The sequence below is a fragment of the Ziziphus jujuba genome, chromosome 5 (genome assembly GCF_031755915.1).
Source record: "Ziziphus jujuba cultivar Dongzao chromosome 5, ASM3175591v1".
NCBI classification, from domain to species: Eukaryota; Viridiplantae; Streptophyta; class Magnoliopsida; order Rosales; family Rhamnaceae; genus Ziziphus; species Ziziphus jujuba.
The window spans coordinates 26,223,579-26,243,114 of NC_083383.1; the positions used below are offsets into that span (position 1 = coordinate 26,223,579).

Here is a 19,536-nt window from a genome sequence, read left to right on the forward strand (position 1 = left end):
TCAATAAAAATGTCTCATCTGATGCTCCATGGCATCGCGAACCAAATTACTCTTGCCATTTGGCAATGGAAGACAGGGTGGCCTTTGGGGATTCGAGACTATTGCACCCATGCACGCACGTTGTCGTATCTACCGTTATATTCCAAGTGAGCATATTTGAAGTGATGGAAAATTCATGGTTTGCTAGCTTCTAAATGAAGAATTTTATTCTTTCATATACTCTTGAGGCCTATAAATGCTTCCACCAAGATGATTCTAAAAAATCTTTCTAGAATTCTAGCTTGTAAACCTATTTAATCGAAAAACTACCATTATTGTTGCCCACCCACATTATCTTGTCTTCCAGGGTCCTATTGGTATTTGGAATCCTTTTGATATTGGACACTGTGGTACTATCAAACAGAAGTTGCAACTTCACCAAACTCCATTCTTTGTTTGAGTGTCTCAAGGAGTCAACCACTCCACATTCATTCCTTTTCACACCCCAAGAAATTGGTTTAAAATTTAAGTTGTAAGGAACCCATGGATCTTCCCATATGCTTATTTTATCCCCTTTACCAACTCTGTAGCAGAAGCCATTAAGAATTAGTTTCCTAGAGTGGAGGATGCCATTCCAAGCCCATGATGCATGCTTCTTTCTATTACAGTGCAGGAAAGTGCTACTAGTAAAATATTTAGACTTCAAAGCTTTAGCCCACATTCTTCCCGAGTCGTAGAAAGATGCCAACCCAATTTGCTGAGAAGGGTAAGGTTCATGTCCTTGAGCCTTCTTGGACCTAAACCTCCAGCATATTTCGACCTACATAATTTTGCCCACAAAACTGGCGTAAACCTCCTACCAGGCCTTACCTCTGCTCTAGATGAAACTACTTGCCTTACTCTTTATTTCTTTGCACCAACTCTTCAAAAATTTGATAGCAATCATAGCATATAATGGTATAACACTAACCACTGATTTTGTTAAAGTAAACTTACTAGCTTGGGAAAGTAACTTGGCTTTCCACCCTTGAAGCTTGGCCTCTAGTTTTCTCTTCAACTCCTCATAGTCTTTGGAATGGTTTTTACTCATGAACATGGGATTGCCCAAGTATTTAATATCTTTCGGGAGCTCATTTAGGTCGCAAAGCTTCTTGATGCTGGCCTTAGTCTTGCTATTTGTGTTTTTGGAAAAAAAAACATTCAGACTTCATGATATTAATCCTTTGTCCCATCCATCTGCAATATTGGTTAAGACATTGAAACACCTCTCAAACCTCATCTAGATTAGCTCTACAAAGTAGTAGAATATCATCTGTAAATAGTAAATGTGAGGTAGCAGGACTAGAGCGACCAAGTTTGATTCCATGAATTTTTCCATTCATTTCCAGATTCAGCAACATTCTAGATAAAAGCTCCGAATAGAGAATGACCAAGTAAGGGGAGAGAGGGTCCCCTACCTTAATCCTCTTTCCATCTCCACTTTGTCAAAGATACTTCCGCAAGTAAGAGTTCCACCAAATCAATAGAAATGTAGCGAGCAACTAGGCCAACCAGTTTGTGACAGAATCCAAAATTGGAAAGGATTCTAGTTAAGACACCCTAGTCGACTCGGTCATGAGCCTTCATCAAGTCTATTTTAAAACCAACCAAACCGTTACGCTTCTTCCTTTTCTTCATAGTATGCATAATTTCATTGGCTAGGATGGAGCTTTCGCCTATCCACCGCCCTGGGATAAAAGTCGTTTGATGAGGGGATATTAAATTATCCAGCACTAGCCGAGTCCTTTAAGCTAAAAGCTTGGTCGGGATTTTGTAAATAGAATTGCACAGACTTATAGGTCGAGAATTGTTGAAGTTTGAGGCTTGATTGGATTTCGGAATCAACACTAAGAAAGTTATATTTAAGGCGGGCATAAGAGATGCATTCCTGAACGCATGCTGAATCATATGCATTACCTCATGTCCCACCGTATCCCAGAATCTTTGGAAGAAAAGAGCAGGTATCCCATCAGGTTCAGAAGCTTTGATGGGATGCATGCTCTTAACGACTTTGGAAATCTCTTCTGCTGTTGGGATGGCTTCCGAAAGAAAAATTACTAGCTTCATTTACTCCTCCCTATGTAAAATCATTCAACCTGTTACAAAACTCCACAAGTTCATAATGGAAAAGCTCATTGAACTTTTTGATGAGGAAGTTTTCGATTTCTGATTTGGACTCTAACCAATCCCCATTGGCATCTCTCAGGAAGCGAGAAAATTCCTCTTCCTGGATGCCATAGTGGAGATGTGAAAAACCATAACAAATATATATGCAGCATAGTGCAAATGACTAGATAAGTATATTGTATATGATGAGATGCTTGTTAATCTATACTAGAATGTGTTATGGATTCTGCATGTTGATTGATAGTTTCTTAAATGATGTTATTGTCTGTGCAATTCTTGGAGTGTCATTGAGACATCTTTTGATTGAAGGTGGACTTCTTGCAGAAAATACCAAATGCACAATTTGCAAACAGCAGATTTCTCACACAGACTCAATGTCTCCAACTGGAACTAGTATGTTATCCTTGACCACCATTAGATTAGCACAGCTTCGAAGAACATTTTCTTTTTCTTTTTTTTTTTTACTTTCAACAACTGTGGATGCTTTTCATATGCTTTCTTTTGTTGTTTGGCTATAACAACATCAATTGATTGAAGAAGCCATTAGTGCCAGATCTTCAAGCTTTTCTTTTTTTTTCTTCTTCTTCTTTTTTTTTTTTTTTCTCAATAATGAAAAGAAAAATATCTTGTTCTTTGAGAAGCAACTGCATTCTTATCTTCCAAACATCTAACATTTAAAGGTTCCATTTTAGTACACCAGGATGAAAAGCACTGTCACATATGCGCATACACCAAAGGTAAGAAGTGAACCTATTTTCTGTTAAGATTTTTAGTTTGATGAAGGAAATTATGATGTACATGGTGATGTTTGACCAGGGGGTTTTTGTGCAAACGAGTACTGGGATATGAAGCTTTACATAACAAAGCAATGTACAATGAAAAAGGAAAGTAGTTTTACGATGCTCTTTTGCTTCTAGATTTGACAAGCCTTAGCATCATTGTCTTGGCATAATTCATCATTATTTTTTCCAAAGGAAAGATTTATTGTTATCATTCTAAGTTTATTTAGAAAAATAAAAAACAAAAAAATTTAGACGTTAGAAAAGAAAATTAAAAAAAGGGTTTTTCTTTATTTTTATGCATTCAAAAATAATTATATATATATATATTTTCATAAACATACACAAAATAATTTTAGGTCATTCTATTAACACTACGAATTTATTAACTACACTATATTTTACATATTCATTTTTAATGAAATTTTTGCTGCCTACAATGACTATTTTAATTTCCAAAATCAATTTTGCCTCATTCAATTTCAATATTCTAGGTAAACGATTTAATCCAATTGATTTAATTACTTGAAACACGAATCTTATATACCGTGTTACAGTTACTTGAACCTTTTTTTTTAGTAACATTTTAAATATCAATGGAAGAACAAGTTTTTTTTTTTCGAACAAACGAACAAATTCATATATTATTAAGATTCATTTGATTTATATAATTCAAATCTAATTATCTCTTCTTATATCCAAAATGCGAATAGATTCAAATTGTTTGATTATTTATACAGTATAAATTCAATTACTACATTCGATTTATGCAATTTAGATTTATTTATTTTCTCCCATATATATAATCCAGAGGGATTTAAATCATTTGGACAATGTATACCTCATTCAATTGTTTTTTCCAATGTATAGAACTCTAATGAGTTTAAATCATCTTGGTTATATGATCCGCTTCTATTTGTTTTTTCTAATATATATTAATTTGAATGAATTCAAATTGTCAAAATTATGTATATCGGATGATTTTAGAATTTTTTATCCAAATTTTTTTTTCTTATTTTCAAAGCAGATTGTGAGAAAAACAAATAAAATAAAAATTTAAAAAATATAAAAAAATTAAATTAAAAAGAAAAAGCCAAATTAGATTGAAAGGAATTATTTCCCAATCATTCTTGTTTTTTTTTCCCTCTTAATTGCGAAATTTCACGATCTTTATTTTTAGATTTTATTATTTTTTTCTAAAACTCTAATATAATAAATGTAATAATTTATTTTTATTCTGTTCAAGTCTTTAAAAGTACTTGTGACATTTTTTGAAAAGATATTTTTAGAATCTAAAAATATAAATAAAATTATAATGTCGTTGTTAAGTTTCGAAATGTAAATAAACCATCTAATAATTATTCTTTAGTACAAAAAATTATAGGAAAGTCCTTTTTATTTTCTTTTCTAACTTCTAAATTCTGAATTTATTTATTTATTTTTTACTTTTTATATTTGTTTTTTTAAATAATCTATTTTTTTTTTCTGCCCTTTTTGGTAGTAAGACTAAAATAGAGCAGCACATGTGCTTGCTCGTTACTACCTCTTTCACTTTCATCGTATGAAGCATGGTTAGAGGATGGCCCTGAGTGGTTGTCTTCGATACTGGACTATGATGACTTTTGTAATGGTTCTGTTTCTTCTTAATGAAATCTTTTGAGGTTCTTGAAAAATAAAAGTAAAATAATTTAAAAAAAAAAAATCAGTTTTGTTTCATCTAGGGTTTGGTTTTCCCAAGACTCATTGGCCGCCAATCGTCACCAAGACAATTGTTACCAAGTAAAGCCGACGGCCTTGCAGTGAATATCAGTAGCAAACCTCCGACTACAATGGTTCTTCCGCCACCAGGTGATGATTGATTTTTCATTTTTCATTTTTCTCAACCTTTTTCTCATTCTGGGTTATCCTTTGTTGTTATGCATGAGCAATTGATTGTATTAAAAAAAACTCAATACATATAGAAGAAATTAAGCAATTTGATTCAATATTCTATCCAGTAATAATAATTTTAGCAAAATGAACCGAACTAAAATCTTACAAACAGTAAATACATTGGAGGTGGTGGAAGATGCAGAGGAAGGAGGATTCTAAGGAAGATCCTCCTTGTCTGTCTTATGGCAGTGGTGGCTGCAATAAGTCCAAGAAGATGAAACCCCTCAAAGACAGCAAATAAAATTGCTTAATTTTTTTTTTCTTTTTTTTTCAAGAAAATAAAAGTGCTATTAGTATTTTGTGTTAAAATGAAGTTGGAGTAGAAATTTATGCCGTGTAAATAGCAACACTTCAGCCAATCCTACTCCCCAATAAATATATCTTGAAGTGTTTGTTTTCTATGTTTACAGGATGTTAAAAGTAAGGAGAGACTGCTGAACTTTGCCCAATAAATACCATTTACTTGATTCTATGTTTCTTGTTCTTATTCTTTTTCCTTAGATGATGAGCTCGCTGCTCAAAGAAATTAGACCTATCATCAAAATCCTCTCCAAAAACTCAAAATTCTCTCTTAAATTCACTCCAATCTCACAACCCATTCAATCCTGCCTTAACCCATGTTCCAAATACTTCCAAATTCAAAACCCTATGATGGTTTTGCAATTTTGTGCATTCTCGGCAAATTCCTCCAAGTTCCCTGAATATGAGATGCCCTCGGTCACCTGGGGTGTGGTCCAAGGCCGCAAAGAGAAGCTTGTTTCTAAGGTAATCATATGTGATTTTTTGAAGAGTTTAGGAATAGTTCCCGATGAATTAGAAAACCTAGAGCTTCCTTCTGCAGTTGAGGTTATGAGGGAACGGGTTGAGTTCCTTCAAAAGTTGGGATTGTCTATTGATGACATTAATGAGTACCCATTAATGCTTGGATGTAGTGTACGGAAAAATATGATACCTGTGTTGGGTTACTTGGAAAAGATTGGGATACAGAGGTCAAAACTTGGTGAATTTGTTAGGAACTACCCACAAGTGTTACATGCTAGCGTTGTTGTTGAGCTTGCACCAGTTATTAAGTTTCTTCGCGGTCTTGATGTGGAAAAGCAAGATATTGGATATGTATTGCAGAAGTATCCTGAGCTTCTTGGGTTTAAGTTGGAGGGAACAATGAGTACCTCAGTTGCCTATCTTGTTAGTATTGGTGTTAATCCCAGAGATATTGGTCCAATGGTTACACAATATCCTTATTTTTTGGGTATGAGAGTGGGGACCATGATTAAACCACTAGTTGATTACTTGGTATCTTTGGGTTTACCGAAGAAGATTTTGGCTAGGATGTTGGAGAAGCGGGCATATATACTTGGCTATGATCTTGAGGAGACTGTTAAACCCAATGTGGATTGTTTAATTAGTTTTGGAATCAGGAAAGAAGAACTTCCTTTGGTTATTGCTCAATACCCTCAAATTCTTGGGCTGCCTTTGAAAGCTAAATTATCTTCTCAACAGTACTTCTTCAATTTGAAGCTCAAGATTGATCCTGAAGGGTTTGCTCAAGTGATAGCGAAGATGCCACAGATAGTCAGCCTGCATCAACATGTAATAATGAAACCAGTTGATTTCCTTCTTGGACGTGGAATACCTTCTGCTGATGTAGCTAAGATGGTTGTGAAATGTCCTCAGTTAGTTGCTTTGCGAGTTGAGCTCATGAAGAATAGTTACTATTATTTTAAAAGTGAGATGGGGAGACCATTGAAAGAGCTTGTGGAATTTCCTGAATATTTCACTTATAGCTTGGAATCCAGGATTAAACCCAGGTACCAGAGGTTACAGAGCAAGGGGATCCGTTATTCCTTAAATTGGTTCCTCAACTGTAGTGACCAGAGATTTCAAGAGAGGTTGGAGGGAGATTTCATTGAAACAGAGACAACGGGTCCAACATTTTGTATGGGTGGGAAGTTACATTTACCCAGTAGTGAGATTTTGTCTGATGAGGAAGAGGAGAGTGATAATGAAGTACTTTACAGGCGTACTGTTTCTCTGTAACAATTTTCATTTGTTAATGATTAAGTTCAATATCAAATTATATTATGGTAATCTTAATTCAATTATATTTCTTTTATTTATTTATTTTTTTATGTTTAAATTGTCTGCTGCTTTACTTTTATTATTATTTGTTAATATATGGACAAATTGTTCTAAAGATTTTTCAATATGGTGATGTACAAGCCAAGTACCTATGTTGCTATGGTACATGCAAATCAAGTTATTATATGTAAATACTTCATGGCACTGATGATGGTGAAGGTCCAAATGACTTGTCTCTGTTGAATATGTTTTCTCAGAAATGGTCATATTTGTATTGCAGCATCTTGTCTTGTTCAGTATATGTGGCATTCACCTCAATTCTTAAACATAATTATGAGAAAACACAATTGAACGTGAAATAAGAAATGATCTCATGGCTTCATTTTCTTGGGTTGTTTCTTACTCCTAAACTGCATGGATAGTTTATTTCTTCATCAAATGCACTGTTAGATGAGATACACTCTTGTTACGGCATTAGTTAATCATTTGAGCAAGTCTCTTTCTTTTGTGGATGCTTGGGAACTAGGTATCTCTGTCCATCTAAATTAGGTGCTGCTCCTCATAGATATGTTGGTCCAAAGAAATCTGTTTTCATTTCATTATGCATAAATGAAGTTCCTCTCTGATTGTTGTTCCTTTAATTAGTGTACTGTCCACACTCGGAACAAACGCATCCAGATACCATGCTAAGAAATTTGTCCCAGACGACAATGACATTTCTTATACTAGTGTAATTTGCATGTATTTTGCTTAACTAGGTTTTAGCATCGTCTCATGCCTTTATGGATTTGTCTCATCTGTACTTTTGTATTACAGACTGGGTGATTTCAATGCAATCTCAACTGCCATGGTTTTTTCTGCTTTAGTCTTTGCGTTTGGCATTTCCAGTAGCTAAAAATTGCATATGAATTCTAGACATCTGCTCTTTTATCTGCCTGTGAATCTACCTGTGCTTTTCTTAGGTTTGCTTAGGTTTCAAATTACCTATTAATTACCTGTATAAATTGTATTAGACATAGTTTATATGGCATAATTGCTTAGGTCTCACTACAAGGTAATACTAATACCGTTTAATTGTATAATATCTGGTTTCATGATTCTAGTTAGAAATATTTTTTATGGTGATGGAAGGGAATATGGATCTATATAATAAGATTGCACCTTTCTAGATGACAAACTCAGGAAAAACATTCACATGGAGGTAACTATAAATTTCTTGCTGGTTGATGCATTTGCTTTGTTTGTGAATTATGGTTTTCTGAAATCCATAAATTTTCAGTTTTTTATTAAGTGCAAAATTGTGGAGTGATTGTTTTTAATGGTGGAATGATTCTAATGGTTCATAGTTTTTATCATGGAAATCAAGGTCAGATGGTAAGCTATACTGAACATAAGCATTAGCTTTTGAAACCATATAAATTATCTGTATAAACAACAGCTTAAAACCCCATCAACTCTTTCTTATTCTATCAAATAGACAGCCAATCAGTTGTTCCAACATAGACTCTATCAGATTAATCTGGCTATTACTTGTAAAAATTTATAATGGATGAGATGGGAATGATACTTTCATGAACCTTCTTAGTTCTTACTGGTATAATGCGGTGGCAGATCCAGGAACCTTCCTTACATGTATAGATTTTAATACTATTTTGTGTATTGCATGTATAAGGATTATAAATTTGACATTTTGAGTACTGCATGATGTTGTTTATGGTATTACTTGTTCCGAATATAATATTATATTTCATCTCCAACTCATCTATTTCTTTGACCTAGAATGAATATTGATCAATTTCCACATGCTAGAATGAGAATAAAAATTTTGACTTCCATGTTCCCCATGGCAATTTTGTATTAGATGTGTCTCACGTGTTCGTGTGAAGCTTGACTAAACAGAGGTAATTTTTATTTATTTTTTTTTTTTTTTTTTTTTTCTCTTAGAAGGATGAATTTGAAAAATAACTATAGACGTTTTATGTAACTTTGTAAATATTTTTATGCAGTGTTTATTACTGATTTGGTCAAATCTATTAGTTGACCTTGGATGATTGGGTTTAACCGGAAATAAAACATAAACCAGTAATTTATGTGGCAATACAAGAATTTTTATAGTTTAGGCAGGCAAAAAATAATAATAATACTAGTATTTAATGTAGGATAAATTTCACTGCCCTTCATTTTTTTTATTTTTATAATTTAACCTATAATTTTGTGGATGAATTATTTGTATGTATAAATAAGAGCATGTTAAAAGTGTGATTTAGATTAAGTAATATAAGTTGAAAAATAGTTTAACTGAATGGGTTAAACTAAAATAAAAATGAAACCGTGAAAGTTTTTTAAGTAAATGTGCATTTATGGGGAAAAAAAAAAATGCAAAACAGAGGACTCTTATAAATTTTCACCCTTTGCTTTATTAGCAAAGTGTGCCTCACGTATTAAGTGAAGCAAAGTGTGCCTCACGTATTAAGTGGGTTCGTGGATTAGGCAGGTAAGCAAAATAAATAGAATTAGAAAAAGAGTTAATACACTTTTGGAAGAAAAGTAAGTAAACGGAGAGTTTTCCACAGATGGGACAGACATTACCTGATTGATTGTTCAATATGAATATCATTATTTTTTATGATTATTGTTCTTGTAATCTCTACTTTTATTTTGGAATTTCTGAAAAGAATTATAAAAGAAAAAAGAAACATTACAGGATGTATATTTTTTTTTTTCACAATTATATTTTAGAATTCTATTAATTTTCTTCTAATTAAAATGTTTCGTATGTGTGTATATATTCATTAAATTCCAAATTTGTAACATAACTTTTTTCCTTAGCAATTACATATTCTCAAATTTAATAATTTAATAAATCATATAAATCACCTACCAAGTCACTGATCCAAAAGACCATCATCATCTCGGTTAACCACACTAATCATCCAATTTTGACTCTTTTGCAGTAATTGATAAAATAAACACTCCACATTAAAAAGATTCAACATAAGTGCACTAAGCTGACATATGCTTCATAGGAAAATTAAAAATATACTGTTGGAATTCTATTTAGCCATTGAATCTATTGACCAGTGGCAGATCCACTTTTGTTTTGTTTTTTATTTTATTTTTCTTGAAATTATATATAATTTTTATATAAAAAGAAAATTAATCATGTTTGGCTCCCATAAATTAATATTTTAATAAGAAATTCGAGTTCCAAAAATAGAAAGCTATTAAGGTCAAATGATAATTCTATTCACCTCCCTTTAAGTTTTACATGAATAAATGGAACAACTATTGCTTTTCAATTTCATCAATTATGGTTATTATATATATATATATATATATGAAAAATTTATGTTGTAGATATTCATATTATTTTATCATACGGATGTCCACAGAATCGTTATTTTAAAAAAAAAATTTATTTTTATATATAATATTGATAATAATTTTAAAAAACTAATATTTTCGTATATAGCATTAATGATGGTTTTTTTAAAAATTATTATTTTTTTGTAAAAATATACATGATAAAATAGTACAAATGTTCAAGTCATATATATATATATATATGTATGTATGTATGTATAAATAGCATCATTTTTTTTCCTTTTATTTTGTTCCCTTTTGTATTTAATTATTAAAATTAGTTTATTTTAACAGAGAAAGATGTAATCAATGCCGGCTTAAGGGTAAGACAAATAAGGCTTCTGCCTAGGGCCCACAATGAAAAGAGGCCTCCTAGAAAAGTTTTTCCTTATTAATTATATGTATTTTTTACATAAAAATTTATTTGTTAGGTTAAATATAGTAGTTTTGATTTTATCTTTTTGGAAATATAAAGACATATTAATATTTCGTTAATTTCTACGTTAGAATTAATCAAACATTTAAATAAATAATTATCTGTTATTAACTTTCCAAAAAAAGTGTCAACTTTAGTTTTTTTAATTTAATTTCTTTTATATTTTAAATATTGTAAATGTACACTAATTTCATTCCATCAAAATTGTTCTTTCTTGTAAATATTCTCCTATCTTTTATTATATTACAATCTTTATATGAATTAGAAATGTGGCAATAACTATCATTTTAATATTTTAGCTAGCAATTTTTCCTATGAAAATTAAAAACAAGCAAACTAAACAAGATAAATTTTAAATACTTAATTTTTTTATTTTATTTTTTTTATTACTCGCCGTTTTATAGTTGCCTTAGGCCCCAAATTGGTTGAGCCGGCCCTGGATGTAATTGCAATTGCCAATTATCCCATTAAAAAATATAAAGTGACTGTTTTGAACATTTAAGTGTTTTTGTATTGGCCAGTTGACTAACTCGAAACACATGTCCTTGTGCCACAAAAATGAATTGCCCTTTGAGGTTGTCTATATATACACATGTAGAATCGTAGTTAGCATCAACTTGAAAATACAAAGCAAAAACTATATATTTATTTGCAATGGAAGGGGAAGAGAGCATAGTGGTGTATGGAATGTGGGCAAGTCCTTTCAGTAACAGAGTAGAACTTGCCCTAAAGGTTAAGGGCATACCCTATGTCTATGTGGAAGAAGATTTGTTGAACAAAAGCCAGATGCTCCTCAAATACAATCCTGTTTACAAAAAGATTCCTGTTCTTGTCCACAATGGAAAACCCATCATTGAATCCCTTATCATTCTTGAATACATTGAAGACACATGGAGAAATTCTGGTCCTAAACTACTTCCAGATGATCCTCTTCAAAAAGCCCTAGTTCGGATCTGGGTCGACTTCATCCATCATCAGGTCAATTTTAGTATTTTTTTTAAATTTTCCATCATGCCTATATGTTTTTCAAAATTTTTGTATTTTATCAACAATTACATTTTAAAAGACAGTTCAGATGACAATAATCATTTTATTTTTTTATTTCTATATTTTAAATTTGATCAAAACTTGTATTTAACATCCCCGATACATTCCAAAAAAATGCATGTATGATTTGATGGTTCGACTGATCAATATGTTTTTGCAGTTTAATGAGAACATGAAAACATTGGTGAAAACAGAAAGAGAAACACAAAAGAAAGTGTTGGATAAGATCCATGAGCTACTGAAGGTGCTTGATGAGGGATTGAAGGGGTTTTACCCAAATGGCACTACCAATATTTGCAATGAAAATTTGGGACTTCTAGATATTGTTGGGGCTTCAGTATTTTGCCCTATCAAAGCTACTGAAGATTTATTTGGTCTGAAGATTATTGACCCAGAAAAGACCCCATTGGTATACTCTTGGGTTGAATCTCTCAAGGGGCTTTCCCATGTGAAAGAGACAATCCCTCCTTACGACAAGCTTCTCCAAATTGTCTCCTATTACAAACAGAAAAATTTGAATTTTTCTGCAGCTTGAACTTTAAAACTATAATTTGGGTGAAAATGGCTTTTGCACCCTGTTGCTTGAGAGAATAACGGTTTTGCCATTTTGGTGTCCCTTGGAAGGATATTCGTGTGTCTTTGCATGATGTTTTAAGTTTTTAACTACTAGGTGTATCTTTGCATGTGTGTTACCACAAGGCTTGCAATAAGAGATACCACCAAAAAAACGAAAAAAAAAATAAAAAAAAGAGAGAGAATCCGCATAATTCTTTCCAGAATGAATAAAAGATTCTGTTATTTCAAATATTAGCTTTTACATTTTCTCTTCTTTTCTAATTTATTTTGAATGATCCTTTTTTTTTTTTTTTTTTGGTTTCATTTGTGTAGTTCAGGCGAGTGCCATGTTATAATTAAATTGATAAAAAAAATAATATACCTATTACTTTTTAAAATATAAAGATATATAGATATGTATGTATATATATATATATATAAAAGAACCCTACAAAAATAGAAGAGACGCAATGAAACACAAAATTTCTATACCCATTTTAGCTGCTTAGAATGCAATTCATCAACCAGAATAATACCAATATTAGTAAATTTCCAATAAGAAAAACTAATGCTCATCCTATCCTACGACTCCAGTGAGTTTCTCGCTCGTTCTTCTTAGTAATCCTTGATGATATTTTTAAGAAGCACCTAATGTATTTCCATAAAAGCATACCCAATCAAGCCCTTAACAGCTCAGTTCACGTTCCACACCAAATCTTTTCCCTATGAATTATATAAAGAGTTTTAAAAGGTCATATAACTTCATAATCCTTGAACAATGACCTTTACCGAAAAGGATGCATATATCATCAAAGCAAACAAGAAAAGAACCCAAATGCAATTCAAGATTTAGATTGCTCTTCCCACAACGCAAATATGATAAGCAACTTTATTTAAAATGTATTCACATGCACACACATATAAAAACAAGCCAAATCCAAGAGTTGATGTTGGATGAATCCAACCAGTTAAACGGTATTTACATAAACACTGTTATAAGCTTGAGAAAATTAGTCCCTGGTACTGTTTTTGAGCCATTCCAGGTACTGTAGACTTCCCCCATTGATAGGCAAGGCGATGACTTCTGGAACACTTACCAACATAAAACAGAAACACATGGAGGTTATTATATGTTCTGACCACTTCATGGTAAAGCTCATTTTCAGTGGCAAAAGTTCAAGCAGACAACGAGTAAGATTCAGGCATATAATTTTAATGTTTGTCAATCTAGCAAGCTCTAGCTTGCCACAATTCTTTTCTTCGTTGAAATTCAAGCATGCAACTGAGTTTTATGGAAATTGTTGATTTGAAAATATAGTACATAAGTTTTGACTTACTCGTATGGATGGTTTGCCTTGACATGCTGTGTCAGAGCATCCAAAAGGGATTGCCTGGTCTTGATTATAAGAAGTTCCTCACTATCTGTCTGGACCTATTTAGTTCCAAAAATGAAAAATATAAGCTAAAAAAGAACAAGTTAATTATTCTTACTTGCAATAACATGGAGGAACTTCATTCCTACAAGTTAACATGTGAACTATCTAGATTGTTGTGGTAAGCAATGGTCGATAAGGTTTTTATCCATCCTTCTCTATATCCAAATGTTAAAAGGAATCCTTACCTCTCCTTCCCACAGATATACTGACTCTACACCTGCATTTCCAAGGTTAACCATATATCACATATTCAAACTCGATTCCAGTTGTCTATAAGAACATAAAGAAGCAAATTCATTTATTCAAGAGCCAATCTGAGCTAGTAACAGCAAATACAATAATACTTATTAGAGGTAATGACAAGAGAAGGTCAGAATGTAATGATTGATGAAAATTTATAAACAATGCAATATATCAAATAGGAGTTATTTTAGTTTAAGTAGGAAAAGATGTTTAATGAGGCAAGGACTGGACACAAGGAAATAGCGGGGCTAGAAGGTCAAAAGCTATCAAAAAGTGATCATTTTTAGTATTTAAGATTGACCTTTAAAAAATACAGTGAAATTGGGAAGATGTTGCTCACAATGTCAAACCAGGATTAGATAAAGAAGTGTACTTTGAGTTTTATGTGATCATTAACACCTATAACATCAAAACTATGTTTTAAAAACCACTACAAGTTTATAATCTGTGGTATAGAATTTTGGATGGTAAAGAAAAATCATGCTAATGAAATGAAGGCAGTACAATGAATGTAGAGCAATACGAGAAAGGAAAGAATTAGGAATATGGATTCTAACAAAATGGGGAAAGACACTGGTTTAAAGATCAGAGAAATGGAAATAATGACATGGCTTGTTCAAGCCCATTGAAGAACAATGAAAGTAACTAACAGGAGGCAAAATTGATTACGCTTTTCTGTTTTACTTTTGGAAAAGTAAGGGTTAAATTACAAATTGCCACCCCAAACTATTACATATTTTTCACTTCACACCCAAACTACAAAAACCTTCACATCGTGATGGGGATTACATATGATTATAAATACTAGGCTTAAAGATTTTTAGGATTTTAATATTATTATATTTATTTGATTTTTAGGGTTTTAATCTTATTATGTTTATTAGTTTTTGTTTTTTTTTTTTTGGTTTCCTTATGTATTAAGGAAGTTTTATTTTTTAGTTTCTTTGTTTAATAATAGTATCTTACGTTTAGTTTCCTAATATTCTAAGGTGGTTTTATTATAAATAGGGGTCTTTGTAACTCTTTTAGACAAGTTGATTAATAATATACTTTTAGACAAGTTGATTAATAATATAAGTGTTTTTTCTTACAGTTATTTCTCTGGTTTTATGTGATGCAAACTAAACTTAAGTGTGATGCCTAAAGATATTAAGAGTGATTCCTAAAATTGTTCTATTGTGATACTTGAGCCCTATCTTTTAATTTTCAATTTTCTTTCCTCCCCCACCTGTCCTACATCACATCGCCCCTACTAATATACAGTATTTTTTATGAACTTAATAAAATTAACCAATAAGAAGTTAAGAACTCTTTTATGCTATTTTATTTCATTTTTATGCAATCTGTGTCACATGATTTCTTGAAATTCATACAACAAAACTGCACAAAACGACAAAATTTTATAAGTTATGGAGCAATGCATTTTATAGTTTGCGGAAAAAGTGGAAAACATGTGATAGTTTGGAGAAAAAGAAAATTTAATTAACTCTCAAAGCAATAAAATACATCATTAAAAGTGAGTGCAACCATGCCAAAAGCAAAACAGATGGATGCTTTCAAGTGATCAATGAAAAGTAGAAAAAGTAAAAATGTAACAACATATATTTGAAAGAATGAAGAACATACCAGGAACTCGATTAACACATGCAGCAAGTTTCTCATTGACTATGCTTCCAGCCAATTTCTTTCCTAAAAATAGATTGCGCATTACCAAGAAAACAATTCAATTAGTTTAAATTATTTTTCTTCCTCCAGATAATTCTGAGCAATTATGCATTTTAACAAGAAGGAGCCAGTTGTGTATTATAAAAGATAAACTGAGCCAGTGGTGTATTATAAAAGATAAACTAAGCGTATAATGCTACAAAACCATATAAAAAATCTATCCTTCTGCACAGCTTTGAAAATATTCAGTACACAAATAAAAGAACCCATTGATAATTTGTAGCATTTAATTGTTTAAGTAAATATATCACAATATTTCCATCCTTACATAAAAGTTATTTTATTTTATTACCAAATACAACAATCCGATCTCCTATCTTGAGATAATTAATTAATATATAATTTTTTTGGAAAGTAAAATGTACCATTCATTTGATGTTTATATCTATTCTTTAACCAACACAAGAGGTTCAGTGGCCTAAATTTGTAGAAACAATGACCTTATGAAATGGGAGATGCATGTAACAGTTCTCAGAAAGTGACTTTAAATTTATTCCAGAGAAACAAAACAGCCAAGGAATTTTTTGTGCTGTTTTCCTACAGATAATAATTACTCCTTAAAATTTCTATATGCTATCCATGGCACAGAAAAACATGTGTAGCATTCAATAGGTTAAAATGTTTAAGCAGCATGTTGACATCCATCCAATCAACAGAATTTTGGACACTCATATCACTAAAGCACACTTCATCAGTTCCAAACAAGGCGCAGCTCAAAAACCCTCAAAATGACACTAACTATAAGAGGGATAAATGGCTAATAAATAACCTGAGCATTTTTCTCATCTTTGGTGGTTTGAACAGAGAGAGGGAAGGTGGCAATTGACTTATGGAACTGGAAGACTATAACAAAATAATCCCAAAAATGATAAAAAAATAAAAAATATAAAAAATAAAAAAAACGATGCAACTTGTTTAGAAATCCGATTACAACCATAACACAATAGTATATTTAAGAAAACAAATTAAAATCCTTATCTTGCAAGATTAAAGTACAAGGCTCAAGTAAGTATTTCAAACATGCTGCGTTTTTGTTGAATGGATTTGGGCGTAGCACTTACCATGGAGAAAGAGTGCTCAAGACTGAGCAACACATACCAGTTAATTACACAGTATTGAAATCCATTCAACCATTAACAGAACAATAGTATACATTAACTAAACTCCAATTAACCACACAATTTTGCAAGAAAAAGGCTCGAGACATTATTGCAAAGACGGAGCTATTCATACACATACTAAATAATCACAGAGTATTAATTGTTAAAAGCAATCTAGATATATATATATATATATATATATCTTTCAAATAAATTTTTAAAAAAATGGAAACCCAGTACTAAGAGTTAAAAAGGGTAAGCAACTAACCTACTTCTTTGTTGGGAACAGTGACATAAACAACAATGCTGGGAACAGTGGAACCACTACCACCTTCCATTTTGATGCTATTAGCTGATGCTTGGCTACTAAACTTGGATCTGAAAAAAACCAAAATTTAACTACAAACCCAATCAAGATTTGAAATTTGCATGAAAAAATATAAACCCAAGTCAAGAATTTTATGGGATAAAAAGAAGAACCTCAAGAGAGGACCAAAAGGGAGAGACTGAACCGAACCCGTTTTGGAGGAGATAGGCCAGAGATTGGAGAGGCCGAAGCTGAGCATGCAAAAAGCCCCAACCAGGGGCAAACGGCGTCGTAACGTGGAGGAGGAGAGAATGGGAGAAGGGGCTCTGGCTCTGCTGCAAAGCGTGGCAGCCATTTTTTTTGTACTGATTTGGGGGCTTTGCCAACACGACTGTTTGGGATTCTTTACTTGATACTCTCACCCATGATTATCGTAAAGAGTGTAAACCACCTCAATCAGCCTTCTATTTTCTTGTGCCATCTGTCCTTGCTCTTATTGTAATCTAGTCCTACGGTTTCAAAGCTTCCAACAAACAAAAACACTCATAGCCTTGTTTATGCACCTCTAGGCTGCATTCGACTTGTATTGTAATTTAATCCGTGTAAAGATTTAGAATTTCGACACAAATATTAACGGTTTAAAATACGGAAATATTTATGAAAATATAGAAAATTCCGAAAAGTCATCAAAATTTATAGAAAATGATCAGAATTAATAAAAGTTTATTTTAATTTTTTTATTAAAATTTTAAAATTAAATTATTTAATTAATTAATTATCAAATTAACTATTAAAATTATAAAAATATTATTTTTCTTAATCAATTTATTTATGATAAGCATTGTTAAAAATATATTATTAATAAAAAATGCAAAAAATATATATATATTTAAAAAAATTATTTATTAATTAAAATATAGAACAATTATTATAATTACATTATATTTTTATAAATTTAATTTCAATAGTATTAAGAATTCTTGAGTGTTTGAGAATTATTTTTATCTTACTCATTCTCATTTTAAAATGTGAAATGTAAGAAATAATTATTAAAATATATATCTTTTTAATAATTTTACATATAAATATTAATGTATCATTGATATAAATATTTGAGAATTAAGTTTGCATGTATCAAACATCATTGATATCGAAAATTTGAATTTTGATTTGCAGAAAAATATATTTCCTGTATATCTTTCAATATTTGCCTACATTCTAATTTTTATCTACTTATAATATTTACATAAATATTAAATTTATTATTATAAAAAAATAATAATAAATAGGTAAATTTGTAGCTCATAATATTAATTTTTTTCAAATAATATGATAAGTAGATTTGTCTAATATAATTATGAATATTGTTTGCTAAATATGAATTTATTTATTTTTATTTAAATAATTATCAGAAGACAATTAAAAAGTTAAAAAAATAATCAATAATATTAATTTGGCAAAAACTTTTCATAAACATCAATAATAATTATAAAATTTTTTGATAAAAAAATTAAAAAAAATCATAAATATTCCCAAAATTTCTATGAAAATTTCATGAAAATTTAAGAATTTTTATTTTAAAATTATGAATTTTTTAACCAAATTATAAAAGATTTGATGTGGATATTATGATGGAAATTTTCACAAAAATTATGAAGAAATATAAAAAATTTTGGTAGATATTATAGAAATTATATCTGTTTCTACTTAAAAACCTAATTTCTTTTTGATATGTTTAAAAAATATAAATTTCGTGAAAATTTTTGTTTCAAGGAAAAAAAAAAGTTATTAACTATGTTAGTTTTTTGCACTTTGATCTTTAATTTTTTTTTTTTTTTAACCTTAGTTTATAAAATTCATTTTTTTGTTTTATTTGGATCTTTAAAATTATTTTTAATCTAATTTTTAATAGGTTTTAATATATTTGATTAACATGGAGAAATTTTGTAAGAATATTTTATTTTTAAAAAATTTGTTGTTTCATTATTGCAATAAGTGCATATTGGCATGTTCTATGCAAAAGGGTGGAATCCTTTAGACTTAGCCAAAAAGTTCTACACTTTTCATAAGAATTCAAGAGAAATCTGAAATATTTTAGAAGATTCAAGAGAAACTTAAACTAATGTAAATAGAAATCTCTCTAGAATAATTCTTGTAAATATCTAGTAGAATAATCTAGAGCCTTATCTAGATTTATATCATGTGTATATATCTAGAACATTATATCCTCGTAATATGTATCAAGCCATCTATATACAAGAATTGGACTCTCATTTGTAAGCTATCCATGTAATCAAGCATTCTAAATAATATAAGTATTCACCACATTCTCTCAAACTCTCCTACTTCCTACTCTAATACTCTTAACTTCCGTATTATGCTAGCTTGT

General features: G+C 30.8%; 3 protein-coding genes across 3 annotated transcripts; 2 read left to right on the forward strand and 1 right to left on the reverse strand.

The window, feature by feature from the left end:
• Nucleotides 1–4,433: 4,433 nt before the first annotated feature.
• LOC107421534 (transcription termination factor MTERF4, chloroplastic) lies at nucleotides 4,434–6,969 on the forward strand. The gene is made up of 3 exons (XM_048476282.2): nucleotides 4,434–4,548; nucleotides 4,646–4,772; nucleotides 5,267–6,969. Exon 3 carries the CDS (start codon nucleotides 5,358–5,360, stop codon nucleotides 6,891–6,893), a length of 1,536 nt encoding a protein of 511 aa, XP_048332239.2. The 5' UTR covers nucleotides 4,434–4,548; nucleotides 4,646–4,772; nucleotides 5,267–5,357; the 3' UTR covers nucleotides 6,894–6,969.
• A 4,395-nt stretch (nucleotides 6,970–11,364) lies between these two features.
• LOC107421383 (glutathione S-transferase U9) lies at nucleotides 11,365–12,386 on the forward strand. The gene is made up of 2 exons (XM_016030612.4): nucleotides 11,365–11,712; nucleotides 11,942–12,386. The coding sequence occupies exons 1-2, from the start codon at nucleotides 11,389–11,391 to the stop codon at nucleotides 12,314–12,316; spliced, it is 699 nt and encodes a 232-aa protein (XP_015886098.3). The 5' UTR covers nucleotides 11,365–11,388; the 3' UTR covers nucleotides 12,317–12,386.
• Nucleotides 12,387–13,196: 810 nt separating this feature from the next.
• On the reverse strand, nucleotides 13,197–17,544 carry LOC107421379 (protein CutA, chloroplastic). The gene is made up of 6 exons (XM_016030608.4): nucleotides 17,321–17,544; nucleotides 17,109–17,218; nucleotides 15,642–15,704; nucleotides 13,958–13,989; nucleotides 13,674–13,768; nucleotides 13,197–13,428 (listed from the first exon to the last, which is right to left on the reverse strand). The coding sequence occupies exons 1-6, from the start codon at nucleotides 17,500–17,502 to the stop codon at nucleotides 13,347–13,349; spliced, it is 564 nt and encodes a 187-aa protein (XP_015886094.3). The 5' UTR covers nucleotides 17,503–17,544; the 3' UTR covers nucleotides 13,197–13,346.
• Nucleotides 17,545–19,536: the final 1,992 nt, after the last annotated feature.